General features: G+C 40.7%; 1 protein-coding gene across 9 annotated transcripts in view; it reads right to left on the bottom strand.

Annotated features, from left to right (window-relative positions):
* PHKB (phosphorylase kinase regulatory subunit beta) overlaps nucleotides 1–24824 on the bottom strand; it is a gene marked incomplete at its 5' end in the record, with an annotated part of 153240 nt that overhangs the window by 91854 nt on the left and 36562 nt on the right. For all 9 annotated transcript variants that reach the window (XM_081870167.1, XM_081870171.1, XM_081870166.1 and 6 more), the window contains 4 exons: nucleotides 572–687; nucleotides 5966–6046; nucleotides 9140–9247; nucleotides 19780–19879. In XM_081870167.1, coding sequence (XP_081726293.1) covers nucleotides 572–687; nucleotides 5966–6046; nucleotides 9140–9247; nucleotides 19780–19879 — 405 coding nt within the window. The remainder of the gene's footprint in view (nucleotides 1–571; nucleotides 688–5965; nucleotides 6047–9139; nucleotides 9248–19779; nucleotides 19880–24824) is intronic.

Below are 24824 nucleotides of genomic sequence, written 5' to 3'. Positions count from 1 at the left end.
CTAACTCAGTTGGTCTTTAAGGTGCTACTGGAAGGAATTTTTTTATTTTGTTTTGACCATGGCAGACCAACACGGCTACCTATCTGTAACTGGTCTTAAAAAGCTGCCATCTTCTGCTTTATCATATTAATATTCTACAAATACAATACTTTAGTAAATATTGTAGGAACCATAGTTTTGAACCATTTGCTAAATTCACTTACAGATACTCCATTTGAAAGGAAAAGCAAAATCATTTTCTTTTCATCTTGAATTAGGGCTCCAATATTTAAGTAACCTGATATGAACTGACCTCATCTGTACCTTCCAGGCTAATGCATGAATCAGAACTTAACTATCAACATGATTTCACATTTCCAAATGTTCCATTGCAGTTTTGGAGAGAAAATTCATTTGGCAATGTGGCTTTGGAGAGAAGGTATGTTTTAACATACACATTTAAATAACAATTTTCATGTGGGTGTTGTTTTTTTAATGTACATTAATGTGGAAATGGAACAAAATGGTTTTACAGATCAATACATGCAAAAGCGGCACAGACGGGAAAAAGAAGGACTTGCCCACACCATACCTGGAGTGCAGTTCAGTACTGCCGTTGTTGTATTTGCTTCCTCTTTCCCACACACCAAAGTCGGGCACACGATATGCCCTTTCCACACAAAATACAAGGTTTTGTATGAAGGTCACCTAAGAGAAAAAGAAAACAGAAAGGAGATGAAGGAGAAAAAAGAAAAACCTGAAATACGCCAATATTTCTTCCATAGTTGGATGCTACCAAATTTTCAGATGTCTCTGTTGCTCTTACTTTCTGATTCAGCATATAGGGCAGGAGTGGGGGACATTTTTGGCTCTTGTTGTCTGTATCATTATCTGCCACCACCCCTGAGAGTAATGTCATGATGATGTTAGATGACTGAGAGGTAGGTTGTCCCGCCCACCTGTCAAAGTCCCTTGTGCAATATTTGGAAGCTGTAGCACAAGGGGTTTTGCCAGACCCATGCTTGACACTTGGCAAGTACTGAGCACAGGGCTCGGAAAGTGCTTTCCGGCATTCTTAAGCTCAGCTTATGGTCAGTGAGTTCAGGTCTGATTTCTGCAGGGGTTGGCTGCAAGACTGAGTTCACCATGGGGAACCTGGCTGCGTGACCAATTCAGTGGGCTAGAATTCACCGTCCATGAGCTTCAGCCTGATTTCTGCAGGGCTCAGTAGCACAAAGCAGTTTGCATTGGCACACCAGTTAAAAGGGGGGGGGTCAATTTTAGCAGTGGTTTCAGAGCAAATTGCTCTGTGCTATTGGAATAAGGCTTGCTCCCACCACCCACCACCCATCAGCTGATCAGTGCTGGAAGCATGCCATGCTCTAACAAATTGAGAGCTCACTTTAAGCTCCTGATTCTTCCCATGTAGCCATGTTGGTACCTGCCTATGATGGTACCTGTGGGAAGAGTGGGCATGGTTTTGGGGGAAAGGCTTCATGGACCAATATGGGACATCTGCTGGGCCAAATCTGGCCTACAGGTCAAAGGTTCCCCACCCTGGCTATAGGGACATATAACTCAGTACTGTGTTGAGTTGATTGGTCAGCAGCAGTCTGTGCTATGGCAACTGCCAACTCTTTCTTTCCTCTTCTGCATTGTTGCCAGCAGAGGAGGAGAAAGATACACAGCTGCAACTGCTATAACACTGCTTAATTTCTATAAAGCACCCAGAGGACGCAATTGATTGGGCAGTAGAGAGGTGCCTAAATAAATCAATATTTTTCACTGCTGAGGCTATTCTCCTGTCTTCCTTCTTTCTGCCTCTTCTGGTACCATTAACTAACAAACGAGTGACAGTTGTCTTGCCTAGTGGTTGCTGCTTTTAAACAACCCTGGCATATAAATATCTTGTAAACATGTTTCTGGCTGTTCGGGGGCCTATAGAAACAGAGATTCTACTGAACGGTCTAATCTTGTCCAGGAGCCCCACACAGAGCAGACACTTCCTAGCTGACAGCTTTGCAACCACCGGCCATCTGTCTGCATCTTGTTAATCCTGCAAGAAAACTACACAGAGCCTAACACCTACAAAATTGTTATTTTTCCTCCCAGGTTGGTGAACTTGGGCACTTAGATGGAAATAAAGGAAAGGTTGAAAGGCATTTGTAAATTATACTGGTATCATCCAACCTTCAGCCACTTCAGTATGGCCATCTTGCCCACTTTTTATTAAAGTTAATAACCAACCACTGCAGCTCCTGACTTTGGACCAACTTAAGTTTATTATTGTAAATACTGCACATTTACAAACAAACTGAATTGAAATGAGAAGTTTTGTTTCTCTAGAAATTTCAGTGTACAAATAATTCAAGATGAAGTCTTGGCTCTGGAATTCCAGAAGCAGAATGAATCTTGTGGAATGGGACTGACCCCTCCTCCCCCTCCCTTGCAGACCTCCTAAAAGACTCTCCAGTGTGTCGTGAGAGCCTCATGAACACTCTGCTCACTCATGGTTCCCAATATAGGTGATTCCCTCCAGGAGCCATCTGAGTCACAAAACATTCTGTTCAGAAGAGTGCCCTGAGAAGCTTTCCAGGAGGCAAAGGGGACCCAAATGTCTCCTTCCACAAGTCCACCCCCCCCCCCCGCTCAGTTGCTAAGCCATAGTTTATCAATACTCATTTTTTTATTTTAAACATATACATGCCATTTCATATATGGAGTCCTGAAATGATATTAGGCTATAGACCAGGTTACTTAACCAGGTATGGTACATTGTATACATCTGTTGCTTAAATAATAAAACTGGAAATAAGTCCCCCCCCCCCTTTTGTAAGGATTTAACAAAATACTGCTGTTCTATGCTGGGAAACAAACCCCATTAAATTTACCCAGCCATTCAAACTTGCTCAGCATTTTCATCTACTACCAGAGGCAGCTCATTTACCTCCGAGGGAAAAAGGAGTAATAATGAATTGCTTCACTGCATTCAATAGGCGTAACATCCTGCACAAGTGAATTGTCTAAATGTGAAATAAAGGAAGACGAGAGGGGGAAGAGGTCCCAAAGAAGTCTTCAAGCATTAAAATAGACTCAGCTATACAGAAAAGGGGCCAATTCAAAGGAAGTCAAAAGCAGTTCAGAGCTAGGAGCAAATTCAAAGTGTATAACATCCAGCTGGGCAACAGAGTCTTATTACCGCCTTGCACAGCCGGATCAATTTTCATCACATGAAGAGGCGATTTGGTGTAGTGTAATGGATAAGAGTGCGAGCTGTGAACCAGTCAATCTTGGGTTCAAACCTCAGCCTAGTAGTGAACCTATCAGATGGCTGTAGGCAAGCCACTACCACTCAGTCCCCTATCTGTAAATGCCAGGATAGTTGTAAAGATTAATGAGGTTAATCAGCTGTGTCCAGTCAGGCGATTGGCTAGGTGAAATTTCTGGCAGTCGCTATATCCTGACAAAGATAGGATGGGGAATCCTAAACCTTACCTTCCAGAACTGGTGGAGGTGATGGTGGGGGTACTGATGTGTAGCTAACGGTCTGAGTGCAGGCTACTGGCATCAAGAGGGGCAACTCAGCTGGGTACTCAGCACTGAGTTAGATGGAGCACCCCATCAACACCATCAACAGATCAGGGTGGAAATCCCTTTCTCCACTCTTATCACACCATGCAGTGGTCACTAGCAGTTCTCACCTAGCAAATCTCACCAACCACTGTACGTAACTCAGGAGAAACACTCTGAACACACTGTTTAAATACTATTTGAGATGCAGGCCACATCTCAAATTTTGAGAAAGTGCCATGAGTGCCAGCTACAAAATGGCTGCTGTGGGGGCATGGCACAATGCAAAATGGCTGCCACACCTAAAAAAAACAAGCAAAGAGACAGGACCTCAAAATGGTATGGGCACGCTTCCTGATCTTTGAGGGAAAGGCGCCTACATCAGCTATCACCACATTTGCTCACACAAAGAAGCTCTATGCAACTCTCCTCTGCTTTGGGTGCACACATGGATCATGTTTGGAAACCCATTATACAGGCTGAATATCAGCTTTGCGTGCAATTTCAATCAGGAAATCAGTCCAGAATAAAATGCTGCAGCCCGCAGTTGTAAATGGAAGATTGAATTACACATTGTGACCGCGAGATTCAGATTTGATTGAAACAGACTGTCAAAATTCTAACTTTGTTAAGACTAAAACCACATTAAAAAAACCAGCATTCAAAGGGCCATTTCTGAATCTATCCATAAAAAGAAATGGTGGGGACTGTGAAATCTGTTGTGACTCATTAACAAGGACTTGCATGGACATTTTGTATGCATTTTGAATATGTACAGCTCCTAGCACAACAATAAGGGCATTATTCGTTATTAGTGGTAATCCCTGATACACATACATGTACACACACAAAACCAACAAAGTAAATTCCATAAAAGAATGCAAGGTTTTAATGCACAACTTGTAATACCACTAAAAAAAACCCCCACTATTGCTGCTGAGATTAAGGCTTTTATATTATTTTGAAAGGCACTGATTATTCAAATCAATCTATATGGGCTTTAGAAGCAGCTGAAGGATGATGAATGAAAATGGTATGAAAGGAAAAAGTCACATTTAAATGACAGTTTGAAGTTCTACCAACCTATCCTTTATTTCCATGACAGCACCATGAATTTTGGAGAGAAGACAGATTTGTTTCACATTTGTTTCCCATCCCCTCTTCAAACAGTTCAAAGAGGGTAGCTTCCACAGGGTTACATTTTTGTTCTCACAACAACCCTATGAGGCAGGATAAACTGAGAATAGTGATAAACTGAGAATAGGAAGCCTGTCATAACTCCCATTGGCCTATGACAGCATGGCCAATGGTCAGAAAGAAAGTGAGTTGTAGCCCACCAAATCTGGAAGGTTACAGGTTTCCCCATCCTGGAGCTTCATAGCTGAACATGGATTTGAACCACAGTTTCCATATACAAAGCCAACACTACTAAGACTGAATGTCGAACAGAGCAATCTCTGCTGCTAGAATATTCTAAAATTGTAAAAAGATGTTTAGGTTAGATTACTGCCACATATTATACATGGGACTGCCTCCGAAGACAGTTCAGAGACTTCAGCTGGTGCAGAATGCAGTGGCCAGGTTGCTCATCGGGGCAAGATGGTTTGAGCATATAACACCAATCTTGGTCCTACTGGCTGCTGATTAGTTTCCCGGCCCAATTCAAAGTGCTGGTTTTGACCGATGAAACCTTAAACGGCGCAGGACCACAAAACCTCAAGGACTGTCTCTCCTCATATGAACTGACCTGCACCCTACAACAATCATCTAAAGCCCTTCTTCATATGCATCCTCCATGAGAGGCTTGGAGGATAGCAAACACGAGAAAGGGCCTTTTCTGTGATGGCTCTCCACTTATTGAATGCATTCCCCAGGGAAGCTTGCCTGGCGCCTTTGTTACATATCTTTAGGTGCCAGGCAAAAGCATTCCTCTTCTCCCAGGCCTTTGGCTAATTGAGCAATCTATGGCATTTTAAACTGGGGGGTGGGGGGATATTTTGTTTGTTTGTTACTATGGGGTGTGTTTTTGTGTTTTTATATTGTAAACTGCCCAGTGGTCCTTGGATGAAGGGCGGTATAGAAATTAAATATATAAGTAAAAGGAAAAGTTATGGGTCACCACATATGATATTTTAAAAGCAACCTTGTGGGTGAAACCTTAGATTTAAAACAATCCAGATGCAATCCACAGAACATCGCTTAACTAAGTTGTATGGAAGACAGGCTAACCTGGTGTAGTTAGTGTCTAAAGCATTAGGCTAGGACTAGCAAAACTTGGGGAACCATAGAACACACTTGGTGACTTTGGTACATTCCCCTTTCTATCAGCTTAACCTACCCCATAGGGTGATTTTATGAAGACAGTAAGAATACCTTCAACATGTTCTAATGATTCATGGGGTTGGTGAATTCATACCTCATCTGTATTGTAGATAATCTGCAAACCAGATGATATCATCTCAACTAGGTAGAGGAGGAACAACGACACAGCATTTATCTGTTAAAAGGAAAAAAGGACAAGAATGGTCAGACAGTAAAAGAAATGACCCTCAAAGCAAAAAAGAATCACCTATTATATCTCATGTTGAGTTTGTGCTCCCACTTGAATAAGAAGTCCTGCAGCAAAGTTGTCAAAAAACCAAAAAAAACGGAGGTGGCTAAAGTGAAACTGTCAGAGTGAGCAGAAAGAACAGGAACAGATGGAGAATTAATGCATGTCCTGTACATGAAGGGGTATGTAAGCTAAGAGCTGTTGGCTTGCTCCTGTAATTAACTATCATCTGTTGAAGTATGGTCCATGGGAATATTAAAGCACACTTGGGGCATCAGGAGACGTACACACACACAATCAATGTTGCTTACAGCGGAATCCACACAGCATCTGTTTTAGAAGGTAAAAAAAAACTTTTACCTGCAGTTGGAAGTTGTGAAATTAAGCAAATTAAGTTGTGAAATTTAGCTAGCTAGCTAGCTAGCTAGCTGTTTTTTGGTCTTCAGGGATTTATTTCAGTGCCATTCATGTCAAAATGCTTCTAGTAGATGCAAATGACAGTGTAGATGACAAAGCAAAAAGAAAAGACATACAGTGGAGGATATTACTGCATCAGGCAGTATACCCCCATCTCCCACCTTGTAAACAAAACATTCATTCAGCCTCCTGCAGAGGGAAATATTAGTCTCAATCAACTCTTCCGCATTTGATTAATAGAGTTTAAATTATATTTACGAAAAATGAGTTGTTTTCTTCTGTTAACATAATTATCTATTAGATATCAGCATCAACTGCCGTAGCACTGCCAAGATATTGCATCGTAGGGGCAAAAAAAAAAAAAAAAAAAGCCAAGTTATCAGAGAAATGAATGCACACAAAATACAATCATTTCACAGCAGCTAAGATTACATGTTGCTTATTCATGCACCTTCCATTTGGAGATAACAGAATAGTTTCAATTTATTTATTTTTTAAAGAATTGTAACCCTCCTTTTCTGGCAGTTAATAACAATAAAATGAAGAACAAGCAATTAATTACAAACAAACATCGCTAATAAAATGGCAGGAATAAAAAGAGCAACTGCCGTTAAAATAGAAAGTTTGAAACAGCAACAACAACTAAGCAGATTATGGTCTGGTGCTGAAAAATCATGAGAGGAGGCACCACGCAAGCAGCCTTGGGTAGGGCATTGAGGGTGCTACTACCAAAAAGGCCCTTTCCCCATTTTCCAACCACTTCACCTTGATGGGGGTACCAGGAGGAGAGTGTCTGAAACCATAACAATCTGGTTTATACAGGTGCATGCCTCTTTAAGCACCCAGTTCTAAGCCATAGAAAGATGCAAAGGCTGAAACCAACTGTGCTGACCAGGGCTGATGGGAATTGAAACCCAAAACATCTGGAGGGCACCAGGTTGTAAATGCCAGATAAAATGCCAGTAGTTATTCTAAAGGTGATGATATGTATTCTGACTAACCAGTCATAGGAATCACTGTTTTATGCTCACCACAGGTTACATCCAAAAATCTTTATGATTATGGCCACATTCATGCCATATATTTAAAGCACTATGCCACTTTAAGAGGTCCATGGTTTATCCCAAATAATCCTTGGGAGCTGTAGTTTAAGGGTGCTGAGAGTAGTTAGGAGACCCCTCTCTTCAAAACAAAACTACGATTCTCAGAGTAGTTTACCAATCAATCCCTTTTCACAGAGAACACTGGGAACTGTAGCTCTGAGAAGGAAATAGGGGTATCACAACAACTCTCCTCACCTTTAACAGATTACAACTCCCAGAATCCTTTGGGGGAAGCCAATGTGACTGCTTAAAATAGTGTCACAGTGCTTTTAAATGTGTGGTCTGAAGGTGTCCCCAGGCTGCCCATGCCTAGGGGGTATTTGGACATGATTCTTGAAGAGCAGCCCCCTTTGAAACCAATTTTGAAGCTGAAGGAAATCTCACAAGCACTTTGAGCACAAGATTGGCATGCCACAAAGAAGTAAGTCCAAATTTCCACTAGAGATGTGCAAGACTCTGGTTCCCCTGGAATAGGTCTCTAATTTAGATGCCAGCCACGGGGTTGAAAACGGCAGCTAGATCATTTTCTGAAAAGTGGTCTTAGCTCTGCTGTTCTTGCAACAACATATCTATTCCTAAGAAGTACATAAAAAAATCTAAGAAGTACATCAAAACAGGTAGACAAACAATGCCAATAAATGGTGATGACTAAGTTCGATGTGAGAAGGTTGGTTGAAGGTATCTGCAACATTCAGTTCAGTTCCTTTGTTTCAGCTACTGGCCATGACAAATGATAAAGTAGAATACTAAAAATAACACAATAAAACACATCAGGCAGTAAACGAAGAAATCCACATAAAAGAAAGCCTACAATGTATCAACAGCTCAATGCCAAACTAGGCTCAGCAGCAAACATAATGATTGCAATCTGCAATACTGTGAGTCAAAGTAATTTTGAAGAAGCTTGCAGCCAAGGCAAAAGTAGCCATTCTAGTGAAAATTTCCTCATGGCAATTATCCAGGAGAAACTCTAATTTCCATTGGCTGGACAAATAAATTTCTGACCATAAGCAAACATGACAAAAGCAGGAAGGAAACTGCATTTGTAAATCACAGAAATGTGAACTATGAAAACCAAAGCTAAAAATTAAATGAAAAAGCAGTATCAGAGTGCATTAAGTCCTTCTTATTAATTAAGCTGTTTCCTAGTAAGTGAAGCTAAAACATGTACAAAATTACAGCATACAGCATCAGATGTTCTTAAATTTTATTTATAATACAAATGGTTTTTTTTAATATATATATACTGAAATTTCTTGCTGACAACAGCTTGTGTTGCTTCAAAGAAAGCAACTTTTGGCCATTGTAGTGCTATTTTATTCAATAAGATATACAGCAGAGAGTTGGGCCACAAACAGCTTGCTTTTATTGGTATGTTAAAGCGGGAAAATCAATTTGCCAAGCTCCAGAGTTTGGCACATCTTTAAAGAACTCTGGTCTTTAACTGAGCAGCAGGGGAAAGGAACAATACTCAAAGCCACTCAGTCCCTGAAGTATATTTAAGAATTTTATTTCATACCTGAAGATGTCCATATTCCTTGTGGGACAAGACTTCATCACCTGTGTGGGCACTGAAAACAGAATGGAGGCATTTGGATGGCTTAGGGTCTTGCTTATATTGTTGAACCTTTAGAGAGAGAAAACAGAGATGATACTCCTAAATAAATATACAGATTATTATGTTTCTATCATGAAAGTATCACAAGGCACTGAAGATTATAATTGTTGGATTAACTTTTTTTATCAGACAAAAACCCCATTATGCAATGTAAAACACTATATTCTAAATATAAAGCTAATTCTAAAGATCACCTACTGGAGTGGTAAAACCCATATTCTTACCAGTCTTATGAATAAGAGCCAGACAGCAGAGGTGGCAGGATCCATCTCCAAACATAAGCTTTCTTCCACATGATTGTTAAGGGTCCAGAATGGCCTATCACATCAATGGACTGGAAAGCCTTCCCTTTCTATGCAATTTCCACATAGCAATGGAAAATGTGGCATTATTATTATTATTTCTTTGGCGAAAACCACTGATTTCATTTTGGGGTCTTTCCTTCCAGCTATTTTTATATCTTCCCACTAGAATTCACACTACAGAGAGATCAGAAGCAGGTCAGATTCCCCTGTCTTTCCACCGTTCCCCTTTTTGAAGGAGAGCGAGCTGAGTGGCAAAACCAATATACCCTGTGGCGATTTCAATGTGAGAAGTCCTTTTAAACCTAGCAGTCTAGACTCTTCCCGACTCCCAAAGTGAGTGGGGAAGGAAGGGGTCATGGAAGCCCAAGGCCTTCTCTGGATTGCTCAGGATTTTTTTTTTAATGATTCCGCCCCGCAATCACTTCTCAATTCCCTCTGTGCCCCTCTAGCCTCGTGCTATGGTCCCCCATTTACACATTTTTCACCTGTGGCCCCCACGGAATATCCTGGGGGCCCCCAGGGGGTCATATGCTCCCCGGTTGGGAAACACTGGCCTGGAACCTAGCCTGTGGGTTTTTTTTCCTCCCCACATAGAAAGTGTATAGAGAACATAAGATATTTAATTAACTGAGTGGTTCATCTCATTGATCTTTGGTGCAGGTGATGAAAATGAGTAATTTTGCTACCCTAAGAAAGGTAGCTATCTTCACTAGACAACTGACACAAATGCTTTATCATCACAATCAGGAACTACACTAATCTCTTCTATGAATCCATCCATCTTTATTATTGTTTAACCACAGACAATTCTAACTTACTTGAACTGCCACATGGAACGTAATAAATCCTGGGCATATGCAATCAACAGTAAAAGGCTGACATGACCAAATGAGGTCAACCACCATCATTTTTTTAAAGTCAACAAAAGTATACCCCTGTAAAGAATACTGATATTTGTAAATTATACAAAGCACGTAATATCTGCAAAAAACTAAAATAAAAATGTAGCAGTGTGGAGTGCTCCTTCTGAGGATTCTATGAAATCTTGCCTTTTTCTAGGAGATTCCATTAATGTTCCATTCCCCAGTTTTCCATTTCCTCCAGTCAGCATTACATACCCAATGAGTGCTTGGTTGTCAATGGGCAATTTGCCCCCTTTTTGCAGATTTTTTTTTTTTTAAATCTTCTGCAAAATTTGGCATTCCAAAAGAATTTCATCTTCCCAATCAACACCTTTTGTATCATTTATTATTTATATGATTTTCTTTATTTTCATTGTGTACACTCCAACTAACAATTACGCAAAGTGGCTTACAATAGAAATGTAAAAGCAGTATCCAACAGCAACTTCAGCAAAAGCACAGAGCAATCAAGAATGTGCTGTGTTGCCACTCCACCAAAAGGCAGTTGCAGCCATAATACATCACAAAGAGCCTTCAAAGGTTTATTTCCGCTTTGTTGGACTATCTGCATCTTAGATTACTAACCAGAAACAGCTTTCAAAAGGTGACCCATCCCTCACTCCTCAAATAAGATATGGATAGATAGATGATAGATAGATAGATAGATAGATAGATAGATAGATAGATAGATAGAGATAGATGGTAGATAAAATAGATACTACACTAAAAAATATATGTTTCAGTACTGCCCACATCAATGTAAACAACATTACATTTTTTAAAAAAAGCTCCAAACAAACCAACAACTTCTTTATATTTGATCAGGGTCATGTCTCTTGGATTCTGTCATAATTATAAATTATAAGCTGTGCCTTAAGTACCTTGGCAGAAGTACAAGTATTATGAGGAATGGTTGAGGGAGCAGGGTATGTTAAAGTCTGGATCAGAGGAGACGGAGAGGAGATATAATATCCATCTTCAAATATTCTGCTCCAGAGGGTAGGACCCAAACCAATGGATTCAAATTACAAGAAAGGAGATTCTGACCAAACATCAGGAAGAACTTTCTGGTGGTAAAAGCTATTCAAAAGTGGAATGGACTCTTCAGAAGGCAGTAGACCCTCCTTCCTTGGAGGTTTTCAAGCAGAGGTTGGATGGCCATCTATCATGGATACTTTAGTTGAGATTCCTGCATTGGCAGAATATTGGCCTAGATGACCCTTGGGGACCCTTCGAACTCTACAATTCCATGATTCTATATATTTATTTGTCAAATTTGAATCTTGCCTTTCCAACAAATCGTGCTCCAAGAGGCTAACAATAATAAAACAAATACGATACAAGATTATATAGAAACATAACACTGGGCAACAATTTTTTACTTTTTTAAATGTCTAGATTTCTACAACTGATTTAGGGTATTTTTGCACTGCTGAATCAGGAAATGGCATCCGTTTCTCTCCATCAGGTCAGGTTTACTGTAAACTGAATGGTGGGCATTGATAAAGGTAAGTACATGTAAATTGCATGTTGCTTCACCATTTTTCAAACTTCAGGGCTTGAACTTCCGTTTCTTGGAACTCCTGGAATGCTCAGCGGCAGGGAGGTCTCTCTTCAGAGTCCAGCAGTAGTCAGCCATCATGACTGCGTCCCAGCGACCCTGATACCTGGTCTCCATCTCTTTCATGTCCTGATGGAATCTCTCCCCCTGCTCGTCACTCATTGAACCCAGGTTCTCAGGAAACCGGTCCATATGTGAAAATAGGTAGTGCATCTTGACACTCATGTTGCAGCCCAGGTTTCTGAAAGCAGTCAGCATGTTGCTGACAAGTTCTGCGTAGTTTCTGGCCTTATTGTTGCCAAGAAAGTTCTTCACTACCAGAACAAATGCCTTCTACGCTTCCAGTTCCACTTCGTTCATTGAGTTTCCAAACTCTGGATCTCTGTTGAGCAGATGGATCTGAGGACCGTCAAAGATGCCAGCTTTCAACTTCTCCATGGTCAATCCTGAAAAAGCCTGGCACAAGTAAGTGAAGCAGTCACCATCCTTGTCCAGAGCCTTGGTGAACTGCTTGATTAAGCCGAGCTTGATGTGCAGCGGTGGGAAGAGTATTCTGTCTCTGTCCACCAGAGGGTCGTTGATGACGTTCCTTTCTTTGCAAGGCACCAATTTCTCCTGCACAGGCCAGTCCTTCTTCATGTAATGCTGAGCACGGTCCCTACTATCCCACATGCACTGAAAACATGGGTACTTGGTGAAGCCAGACTGTTGTCCCAACAAAAAGTTCACCATCTTTAAGTCAACACAAATAAACCACTTATGCTGATCATAACCATTTTTCTCCAGCACATACTTCACTGCTTCATAGTTCTTCTTCAGTGTACTCGAGAGAGCCAGGGGTATAGAGGCAAACTGGTTGCCATTGTGTAGCAGAACACATTTCAGTGATCACTTGCTGCTGTCAATGAACAGTCTCCAATCTTTGGGTTTGTACTGTGGCACTCCAAGCTTGAGCAGAAGCTGCGCAATATCTGCACAGTACACCAAGTCCTTCTCTACCGAGAGAAAACGGAGGTACTCTTGATGCCTGTTGCGGAAGAAGCTGATGAGAGCACTGTCAGAGAGGAGGTTTTTTTCCTTCACTCTGGATGCCAACAGTTCGGCAGAGTCCTTTGACAAGCTGAAGTCGCGAACTAGATCATTCAACTCCTTTTGGGAAAATGGATGTGGAGCATCATCTTCAAGAACCACTTCTTCTTCTTCATGTGTCCTTCAACACTGGAGGCATCTTCGTCACTAATGTCAGGAAGTTCTCCGAAGATAGGCACTGGAATTTCATCACAATGAGCTACAAGATGACGTGCTGATTGAAGATCAGGATACTTGAAGCTGCTCCGGTTCTTTCTGTTGATCCCAGTCACATCAACAGCGCAGAAGTAGCAGTCAGTGACATAGTTTTATGACTTCAAACTGATCCCTTTTCGACATAATCACCCAGAACTATTGGACCTGAATATTTCTTGTCATTAAAATAATCATTTCCAATCAAAACAATTATTCGACATGGCATTTTACCCCCACCAACTTCTTTTAAAATGCTCCACACAAGCTTACATGTGAACAAAAACATAAAAAAGACATGTGGCCATAGCTCAAAAACTTGACCTGATTGAGCAAAGCCAATGTGATTTTTGGATTCAGTGCATCAGATTTGTCCTAAATCAACTGAAAAAACGCAGACAACAAATTTGTTGTTGACCATTGTAATTGACTAATTAAGTCACCACCGCTTAGGACACAACTCCTCCTCAGAATGATGCCACTCTACCTTACAAAAGACATTTTAGTTTTTCTAACCTCCACTGAGGACAAGGCTCTTTCAGCAGTTACTAAGTTCTCTTTGCAAATATATTTAACACAAAAGCCTGCATACTCAAAACAATGCATTGGAAGTGCAACAGAGAGCTACTTATTCTCCAGTTCCAGAAAATGCTCTTGGCAGCTTCAGTTCTGAGATCAACATTGATCTTTTTTTCATACCAAAGACATCTCAACATGTAAAGATTGTATCAGTTTAGCAAAGCAATATGGGCCTCAAATAATATTTCAGTGCTCTATCATTTGTATCTCCCTCTAATACACATGAGATCAGAGCTTAAAAATTTCAAGACAACCATTATGCAGAGGGAATACTAAGTACAAAGGTATAAAAAATTATTTAGAAAAAGAAACAATGAAGGAAACAGTATCAAGGTTCTTAAACTCTGAAGCTGTTAACAGACAACCAATTTAAAAATACTAGGTAAAAAGGCAAAATTGATAACCTTTAATGATTAGGGGGGCATGCTATTTGGGGATTAACATAAATATTACAGGATTAGTATAAAGCAGGAATGAGGAATCCATGGACTTCCAGGTGTTGGTATACTACAATGCCCACCATCCCAGCATATTGGCCATGTTGACAGGGCTGATGGGATTTGTACGCCAATGACGACTGGAGAGCCACAGCTTCCCCATTCTTGGTATAAAATGAAGAAAGGCATTTAACAAGTTTTGGACAGATGCCAGAAAATGTGCTGGTTTGTGTGTGCGCACATGTGCAAACACACACACCACTAAGATTACAATATTATGTACACTAGGCAAATTGCATTAAATTCAGTGGGACTAATTTCTAAGTAAGCAGGCACACTATTGGGCTAAGGGTCCCAGCCTGTTAGAAGTATCCTTACACTTTTTTATGAGGATTTCCAACTCTCATGTTCAAGAAGAAGAAACATATACCTAATAATCAGAAGTGGATCTGAGTGAGGTTCGGGCTCAAAAGTACAGAGAAAATGGTTTAGCAGTATGCTGCCTTAAATCAGGTCCATTGAGATACACCTTGGGTATTTGCTAGAGCATTCATGCTGTAAATAAATGATGAAGAGGAGGAGGAGGAGGAGGAGGAGGAGGAGGAGGAGGAGGAGGAGGAAAGGTCCAGATCCATCTAGTCTAGTATGGCCTGTTTTGTTCTGAATGTTGTTGTTTAGTCATTTAGTCGTGTCCGACTCTTCGTGACCCCATGGACCAGAGCATGCCAGGCACTCCTGTCTTCCAGTGCCTCCCGCAGTTTGGTCAGACTCATGTTTGTAGCTTCGAGAACACTGTCCAACCATCTCGTCCTCTGTCGTCCCCTTCTCCTTGTGCCCTCCATCTTTTGTTCTGAATAGCAATGGTATTTTTAAATAACAGGGTAAAGGTAAAGGTAAAGGGACCCCTGACCATTAGGTCCAGTCGCAGACGACTCTGGGGTTGCGGTGCTCATCTCACTTTATTGGCCGAGGGAGCCGGCATACAGCTTCTGGGTCATGTGGCCAGCATGACTAAGCCGCTTCTGGCGAACCAGAGCAGTGCACGGAAACACCATTTACCTTCCCGCCAGAGTGGTACCTATTTATCTACTTGCACTTGACGTGCTTTCGAACTGCTAGGTGGGCAAGAGCTGGGACCGAACAACGGGAGCTCACCGTGTTGCGGGGATTCGAACTTCCCACCTTCCGATCGGCAAGGCTCTGTGGTTTAGACCACAGTGCCACCCGTGTAATAACAGGGTAGGTGGGGTTAAAAAAAATCACACCTATGACCTATCCCACAAAAGGATATGGATAAAATTGGATAAACCCTCAAATATGTTGCCTTGAGCTCCTTGGAGAGATTATATATAAAATGTGATAGATAACCTGTATATCTACTATTTACTTAATAGCTATCCATGCATTTTTGTTATTCCTATTTGCTTTGGAATTGCTATCTTCAACATGGCACTGTGCACCATCAAATAACAGCTTACAGAAAGTGTTTAGCTTATGCTTACCAAAAGCTTAAAAGCTAAAATTAGAGAAAACACAGGACTGCAAACTCAGTTCACTTGTGCTATTCCATTTATGATTAAGTGAAGCTTATTGCAGGCATCTTCAATCTCAAGATATTGACATTGCTCACATACATAAAATGAAAATATAGGCCATGGTGTAACTATTGGTATATTAGATTACTCCTTCAAAATTCATCAGATATGGCGAGATGAGTTGGATTTTTACACTGCCATGCTGTAAATGACTGCCACCATTAGCACAACTGGTTACCTCTTTGTACTCTGGAATGAAATTAGTTCTACTGTAGCATAACATTTGAAAAGATCTTTCTTGATAATGATGTGCAATGTCAAGCCTGGGTAGACAAATTATAGGCTTGTTAAATAGCTCTGCCATCAACTAATGAATACATTCACTTTCCTATTTGTTATCATTTTAATGCATTCTTTTCTTGGCAGAGTATTCTCAGGTTAGCTGCATGCATAGGTATCTCAAAGACTGAACATATGGAGAAAGTGTGTGTGTGTGTGTGTGTGTGTGTGAGAGAGAGAGAGAGAGAGAGAGAGAGAAGGGGAGAGGGATTCAAATAAGACAAAGAAATATTGTTTCCCAAAGTCCATAAATGGAAAAGATCAATTATGAAAACTGAGCCATACAGTGATATTTCTATGAACACCTAGTCTGCAAGATAACAGGTCAGGAGTGCATCCATTTCCCTAGCTGGAATGTTCAAACAAAATCCACTTGAATGATGGCATCTAGACAGCAGGTTAAGGCTAGTTGTAAGACTGTGGAGGCCCAGCTTCAGCCCCACAGGGAAGGTTGGAGGCAATTATCTGCCCAGGCTGCTTTATTTGGCAAATGGCCGTAGCTCAGTGGTAAAGCAGATACGCTGCATGCAGAAGACCCCATGCAGTGATTGTGAATAAGCTTCTGCGTGAGGGAAATATCTGAAAGACTGAACTTTAGGGAATTAATGTTACTGTTACTTTTACCTTTGTTGACTGGAGGGAGCCAGGGGAGACAGAAGACAACTGGAGGGGAAGGTATTACATTGCTTTTTCCACTATATCATACTATGGCCTTGGAAGGATATAACAAGAAAAAGAGACCTGGAGGTCAATTACAGTCTCCAACCCTGCTAATTCTAAAACAATATAAAATTGACAACTTCATGCTAGGTAGTTCTGGCACCCTGGCATCCTCCCTTTCTACATTGATGTACCATGATTAACACAAGGTCGAGTTTGTTTCTTACGGTTCACTTTATTACACTGTTTAAATATATATATATGGGGAGGGGTGGGGAAGAACACCTAGAAAAGTGAAAGGCTTGGGCATGCCTAAAGTAGCTTTTTGATCCCAGCTTTTCTGCTCGTGATAAAGTACTAGCAGGAAACTAAGACTTTAAAAAGTTATTATATGGGAACATCCTTCATTATCTTCAAGCAATATCCAATAATTACGCTTCAGGAACAAGTTCCAGTTTCATTACAGGGAAAATGGTCTCCACATACAGAGTAAATGGAAGGAAAGAAAGTTGTTCCATTTCTGAAGAGCAAGACAAGATCCTCTTGGGGACATGAGCTCATAAATAATCTTTCCTGAATTATCTCTATCAAAGATGTTTGCACAGCACCTTGTCAAATCAACCCATACAGAAAGGAGAGAAATACCTTACTTAAAGGAGACCTTGTCACATTGAATTTTTCAAAGCAGATAGATAAATAAAAGACATGTCAAGTGAATCATTCTTTTAATAGCATGGTCTGAATTCATTCTTAAAGTTCCATGCTTTTTTTTTTAAAGTTTAATGAATGGGGACAATGTTATTAAAAAAAAAAAAAATACAGTCATACCTCGGAAGTCAAACAGAATCCGTTCCAGAAGTCCATTCGACTTCCAAAACGTTCAGAAACCAAGGCGCAGCTCCTGCAGCCAATCGGAAGCTGCGGAAGCCACGTTGGATGTTTGGGTTTGCGGCATTCGGGAGCCAAAACGTTCGACTCGCAAGGCATTCGGGATCCAAGGTACGACTGTATTTGTTATCCCTTAAGATCTTTTCCCCTCACATAACTAAAGAGATGGCAAATGTGCAAAGATTATTAATCTCTCCCAAACAGCATTTAAAAGGAGATAAATTAAAAGGTGAGCTCGTTTGCTAGTTCATACAAGTCAACTGCATTGGACAATGTTGTTCTGAGGACATGTTTCCCTCTCTACCGACAGAAAAGTGTTGGGATAGCCCCAATTGTTCAGTGTGTATCCCATACACAAATGTTACACCACAATATAGTTTATTGATTATATATTTATTAAATGTATTTTCCCAAGTTGGGATTCAAGGTGGTTTACATTTAGAACCAGCATTAAAATACAGTTTGCCCTGATAGCCCAGTGATCAGCATCATCTGCTCCTAAGTTTTCAAAGGCCAGTCTAAACAGGAAGGTCTTAGCTTGCCAGCAGAAGGATAACAAAAAAGAAGCAAGTCTAAACACTCCTTGGGGGAAATTCCACAATATGGCAGTAGCTGCAGAAAAGGCTTTCTCTCATGTCACCACTAACCATACGTCTGATGTTGATGGGACCAAGAGAAGGTGCTCACCTGAGGATCTTAGCAGGCCAGGTTTGTAAAGGGAGATATAATATTTACAGTAACTTGGGCCCCAAAGCCATAAAGAGCTTTAGAAGTCATAACCAGCATTTTGAATTGTCCCTGGAAATGGACCAGTTGACACATGTTGTAACCAGAATGGCAGAAAGATGCTTCCTAACACTAAGAATGGCTGAGCAACAGAGGTCATACAAATTCCTTTCCCAGGTGCTTTTAAGAATGTATTGAGATTTATTGAAGGTGATTTAAAATCTCAAGAATCCTAGTTGGCTGCATGGCTCAGTCAGTTCCAACCATACAATGTAAGCTAATTTGTACAAAAACGCTGCTGATGTAAGCAGTCTACTCATGTGAGCCATATAACAAGGCTGGAGCAAAAGCAAACAAAATCAACTGTTCCCTCCTAGAACTGGAAAATGCCACTTTTCAATTCACAGAAAAGAGCAGACTATTCACATTCCCTGCTGCTCACAGAACAGCCTTGTAAATGGCTCCCACAAGTCGTTGTTGTTGTTGTTTATTTATATCCTGCCTTTTCCCCAGACTAGGATTCAAGGCAGTTTACACAAATTAAAGCAATACAGATAAAACACCAAAGGCTAAAAACATATAAGATAGTTAAAAAGCAATTAAAATATAATAGAACTAAAAGAATATAAAAACAGATCTATTAAAATACAGAGAGTAAAAACAGCACAGCACTATTTAATAATCCTTTCCTTTAAAAAAAAGTCAGTCCCCAAAAGACTGTTAGAATAAAACAGTCTTCACCTGCTGGCTGAAAGACAACAAGGAGGGAGCTTCTAGTGTCTTGTCAAAACCAGTTTTCGGGGGGGGGGGGGATTTCCCAACTCTATAATTTGATAGTCTATTTATTTATTTCATGAAATTTACACACCACTTGATCGTAAAAACAACAAAGCTCAAAGCAGTTTATAAAGGATAAAATAAGAAAATCGGGGGGGGGGGGAGAACAATCCTTTAAAACATACCAAAGTTAAAATACCAAAACAGTTGTATATGTTTTCCATAGTGTTCCAGCTTGTTTTGCATTTTCAACATTACTTAAACCAGCAAGCTCCCGTCTGTTGTTTGCTTAAGTTCCAAGAGCAACTGAAAGATGGGATTTCTGTCATATATTCAGTTGTTCGTTTACAACATCAGGCACTTCTTTGCCTTCAGCTTTTAAACGCATTGGGCCCAGAGCCTGGGAACTGACCTTTCCTAGCAGGCTGCATTGTGGCATTACACCCACTGCCCTTTTAATTTGATTCCCAGTCGGAACATTTTTAATGCTTACAATTAACTTAATCCTTTAGAATTAAGTGTGTGCTTGTGTCCACATTGCAGAGTTTTACCTTATCAGCCTGGCGCATGTAGCAGTAGAGAATTCCTCGCATACATTTTATAGCAGAATGCTCCAGCTCATGGGTCCTTCCCTTGTCATCATCAATACGCCTGGGTAAGAGAGATAACCCGTGAAACAAATTGGAAATGCATTCAGAAGGAAGTAAAAGGTACCAGCATCCCTTTCCTGATAATTAAGTATTAAGAATGCTTTATATAGTGGCACCAGCAAAGTCTGATACACTCGGGCCTTATCAACCTTGCCACAATAAAGCCAATAGGTTTTTTAAAAAAATAATAACAATAATAATAATAATCAAACACTATGTCTAGGTTTCAGGAAATGAAGTCAAATAAAGGTTGCCCACAAACTTGATACCCTTTTATTTGCTAGTTTCGATTATCATCATCATTATTTCAAGGTATTACTTGCCCTTCACCATAAGGTCTAGGGTGAGTTGCAACAATTTAGAATACAGTACTAAAAAGTTTAAAACAAATTTTAAAGAAAGTAAATCCAAATAATTATGAATCATCAAAGGACAAGCAGAAACAATATTTTTATTTGACAAATAACTGTGACATATTGATGGTTTGCAATGTTGCTAATCATTTCTAAACAGTATGAAGTGAGCATAATGCATCAGATTCCTTTGTATTACTTCTGGGGACAGTACTGTGAAACAGGCCATTGCATCTTCTGCCTCTCATGCCAGTATGATTCGCAGTGTCCTTACAAAAGCCTTGCCCTCTCATTAAAAGGCTCCACCCACCCGGTGTACTTCAGTGTCATCATAGTGTTGGGGTGGTGTCATGTGTGATTAAGGCATTAATACAGTTAGCTGTCACCTTAATACACTCAACGGATTTGCTCAAGACACTTAGAATGCCAGGAAAATTAGCTTGCGGAGTGGCATTCAGCCTTCAACATACACACAAACATACGGCTCATCCATCCTCCTTGGCCTGTTAATGCAATTACTGTATAGCATGTGAGCTCCTTAAAATTTAATGCATTACCTGGATTACCAATGGCTCAGAAAGCGGAAACCAAAAATGACAGGAGAAAATATGTGATGCATAGAGATATGCAGGATTAGGGAACAATGGCTGATATGCAGACTTATAGGGTTGAAAGTACAATTGAGCCATTTTATTTGTTTATTTATTTAGAACATGCAAATCTCAGACTGAAGACCCAGAAGGCTCTCAACGCAGTTTGCAAAAAGATGCACAGTACTGGGACTGCCAAGTGCCAGCAAGCAAAGATGTGCCTTCATCATGGGATGAGTGAGATTAAACTGCACTGTTCCCCATTTTTGTCCCAGATGAGAGATGTCACCAGTGGAAGCTGTAGCCTAGTAGGTGGTGGCCAAAGGGTAAAACAAGGATGGGGACAGAAAATGCTGCTGGAATAATCCCTGAACCATATGGACACACCATGTTATTGACACTCCTGGTATTATATTCTCATAAAATATAGACGGTGGTAGTCTGCTAGTGCCTGGGAGACCAAATTTCGAATTCCAACTTGGTGATGAAGTTAATTAGCTTGCCTGGGGGCCAGTCACCATCTCTAAGCCTAACCTACCTTGAAGAGCTGGAGACGTGGAGACCATGTATGCCTTATTGGACGAAAGGTGAGATATAAATGTAATAATTAATAACAGTGCCCTGCATTAGTAAATCTTAAGCACCAGGCAAGTTAATAATCACTGTTGCTCTACTATATTGGAGGCTGGGAAAACTGAGGTTCGGGGGCTAAATGTGGCCCTCTGGGTCTCTCTATCTGGCCTTTATGACTCTCTGCAGGCCACACTCCCTAGCCCCAGCTTCACACCCTTCACAAGTGTCTCTGCTTGTCATAAATATATGTCTGTGAAGTGTGATAATCTTTCTTGCCTGGATAGAGACTGGTGTAATGTGTGCAGGTGCCAGAAACCTCCAACAAACATAGGGAATCTGACTTTTGTACAAAGGACCTGCATCCATTGCTCTGCCCACTTTTGCCTCTGATCCCGGCGTACCACTAGCATGCACTGCCCAAAAGTTTCTACATGAAGGAATGCAATCCTTGGGTTGAAAAGGTTTCCCTCTCTCTGTGCTACATGAATGCTTTCAATCACCACAGTGTAAGAGAGTCTAAGGCCAGAACTGAGTACTGTGCAACTGTGCACTCACTTTAAGACTTATTTCAATACTACTTGTGTGAGCTGTGCAACAAAGGTGGAGAGAACACACAGGAAATCAAAGCAAAAGCTCTCAACGAAGAGTAGGGAAAGCTTCTAGGAAGATCTTGTTTCTTTTGACAACATAGAAAGAAAAAGTAACATCTGCACAAACCTTCAGATCATCGCTACCTAGTTCTGCATGAATCCCATGAGGAGAAGGAATTAAAGCTATAATGAAAGGAAGATGTCAAGGATTCCTTCCAGAGGCACAAGTAACAGAACACAGGAGACATTCTGGCTACCTTTTATTCACCAGTTTTAATATGTTCAGTAACTGCATTTATTACTAAGTGTTTTACAATATTTTTAGAAGCAGTGGAATGAAATTAAACATATAAATTCTAAAAGCTGACATTTCTATCTTGTAATTAAATGGAACTCCTTAGGAGGTACTCTGCTGGTTAAGAAACTTTGGGTTTTGATTTGCAGTTACCAAGGGTACTTCAGACAGAGTTGTCATTATAAAAAGAGAATAGTACAGGCTTTTAAAATGTGAGTAGGTTCGAGACTTCCGGGTTGGCGCCTCCAGCAATGGCTGAATTCCTCTGATCGGGAGGAACTTGCTCTGTGGAATTTAGGGTCTGGCCGCCACGGCGAAGGCGGGGACCCACCAAAAATCACAGGCGGGAGAAGCCTGTGAACGTGGGATTCGGCTGGCACCTTTTGCGCCTCCCCTACTCGCGGGGAAACCCAGTTTCGGGGATCCAGAGTGACGTGGGGTGAGCGGCGCGGTGCTTCGAATTGACTGCTTCTTTCACGGAGTGAAGCCGCATAGCTGTTGTCAGAGAGCGCTGACTTTTTCCTATGGACAATTTGATCTTAAAACAACTACCCGTGAGTAGAACGGAAAATTGGATTTTTAAACGTCTTAATTTGGCACCGAAACGGGGAGGTTTAAAACAGGAAGTCTGCCTTCCCCTTTTGTAAATAGACTGAAGCAAAGAGGCTGCAAGCTAAAGTCTCGGAAAGTCTTCTGTAAAGGATTAAACCTCCATCGGTTAAAATCATTAAACCACCCCTTGGAAGCAGGAAAAGAGGGGGGAAATTTTGGATCGTGTAAGCCTGCAGGAGAGAGAGCAAAGAAAGATAAATTACCACCGGAAACGGGCTGCTAATAAGACTGACGTTTTGGGAAAGTTCATTGACTGTGAATAAAATGTATGTGGACAGATAGCAAACAAGAGAAATATATTGTTTCCATTGTTTCCTTCTGCGCTTAAAAAGGAGTAAAAGTAACTGAAAATTGAAACTAATTTTGTTGCTTGAACTGTGTTTTAAAGGATTGATACAAATAGAAATTGTTTCCCTTTAGAGGGAGCCTTTGAAACTGTTACAGGAGTGGAGCTGGGGGGATCACCAGCTGCAGAGATAAAAAACTGTGAGAACCAGGGATTGACCTTGGATTGGTAAGAATGTCGACAGAAGAAGCCTTAGTGATTGCATTATGCAAGATAAGTGCTTCATTGGAACAGCTTCATAAGAAGACGGATGTGATGACTATCAAAATTGACAATTTGGGACAAAAAGTGACTGATTTGGGACAAAAAGTGACTGATTTGGGACATAAAGTGAACATCTATACAGAAACTATTCAGGAATTGTTTCAGGAATCTACTTTGACATGGCAAATTGTTGAGAAGGCAAGGGAGAAAGTTGTTGTTGAACCTAAAGTAATACAAGTGGAGAGGGAGAGAGTCCCAGTCTTACAGAGGCAATTTGATGAATATAAGTTGTTGCCTTCTATGACTGAATTTAGAGAAAGTCAGATTTTGAGGATTGGAACCCTGCTTGGATTTGAGAAGGAAAGTTGGATAGATTCCCTCATGCAGGGATGTACTGATCTTTGGGATTTGGACTTGGGCCAGGAGGAGATTGGAGTTGTGGGGACTTTCAGTTTTGGAGGGATTTTGAAACACGTCCTGAAACATCTTTTGGACTATAGTGCTAATTACGGAGATTTGGCTGACCTGTCGAGAAGGAATAAAAACATTGCTAGGTTGGAGCCTCCCCGAGATCTACTCCTCGGCATCAAAGGAAGGAAATTAAGAACGAGATCAGCAGAAGACAAAGTAAAGTGCATGTATAAATATGAAGAAGATCTGCAGAAGGGACTTGGAAAAGAGTTAAGAGCCTTGGACAGAAGATCACCAGGTTGATGGACCATATGGAATACAGTGGTACCTCGCAAGACGAATGCCTCGCAAGACGAAAAACGCGCAAGACGAAAGAGTTTTCCATTTTTTGAGTCGTTCTGCAAGACGAATTTCCCTATGGGCTTGCTTCGCAAGACGAAACGTCTTGCGAGTTCTTGCGAGTTTGTTTCCTTTTTCTTAAAGCCGCTAAGCTGTTAACAGCCGCTAAGCCGCTAATAGCCGCTAAGCCGCTAATAGCCGTGCTTCGCAAGACGAAAAAACCGCAAGACGAAGAGACTCGCAGAACGGATTAATTTCGTCTTGCGAGGCACCACTGTAGACAGAAAGGACTGGCAGAATACGAGACCAGGGAGAAGAGACGGTGGAAGAAGATTGGAAAAAGTTCAAAGTTTATTTATAGAAATAGTGTAAAATTAATGAGTGTTAGAAAAATGCTGGAATGAAATTATATGGCTTTAGTAGAAATGTTATAAGGAGTTAAGTATAAATAAGTATTATGGTATTAATGGAAGATAAGGTTAAAATAAGTTAAGATAATTATATGACAGAAAATAGAGAAAGAGGGAAAGGAATTGCTGAAATAATTAATAGAAGTGGAATACAAAAAGGGAGGTGAGAGGAGGTCGATGAAATGAGGGAATGAAAGATAGGGCATTGAAACGGTATGATGTA

Source organism: Podarcis erhardii, assembly GCF_964252035.2.
Source record: "Podarcis erhardii genome assembly, chromosome: 7".
NCBI lineage: Eukaryota > Metazoa > Chordata > Lepidosauria > Squamata > Lacertidae > Podarcis > Podarcis erhardii.
The sequence above is the reverse complement of the archived record's forward strand: the minus strand, read 5'-3'. Positions and strand labels throughout refer to the sequence as shown.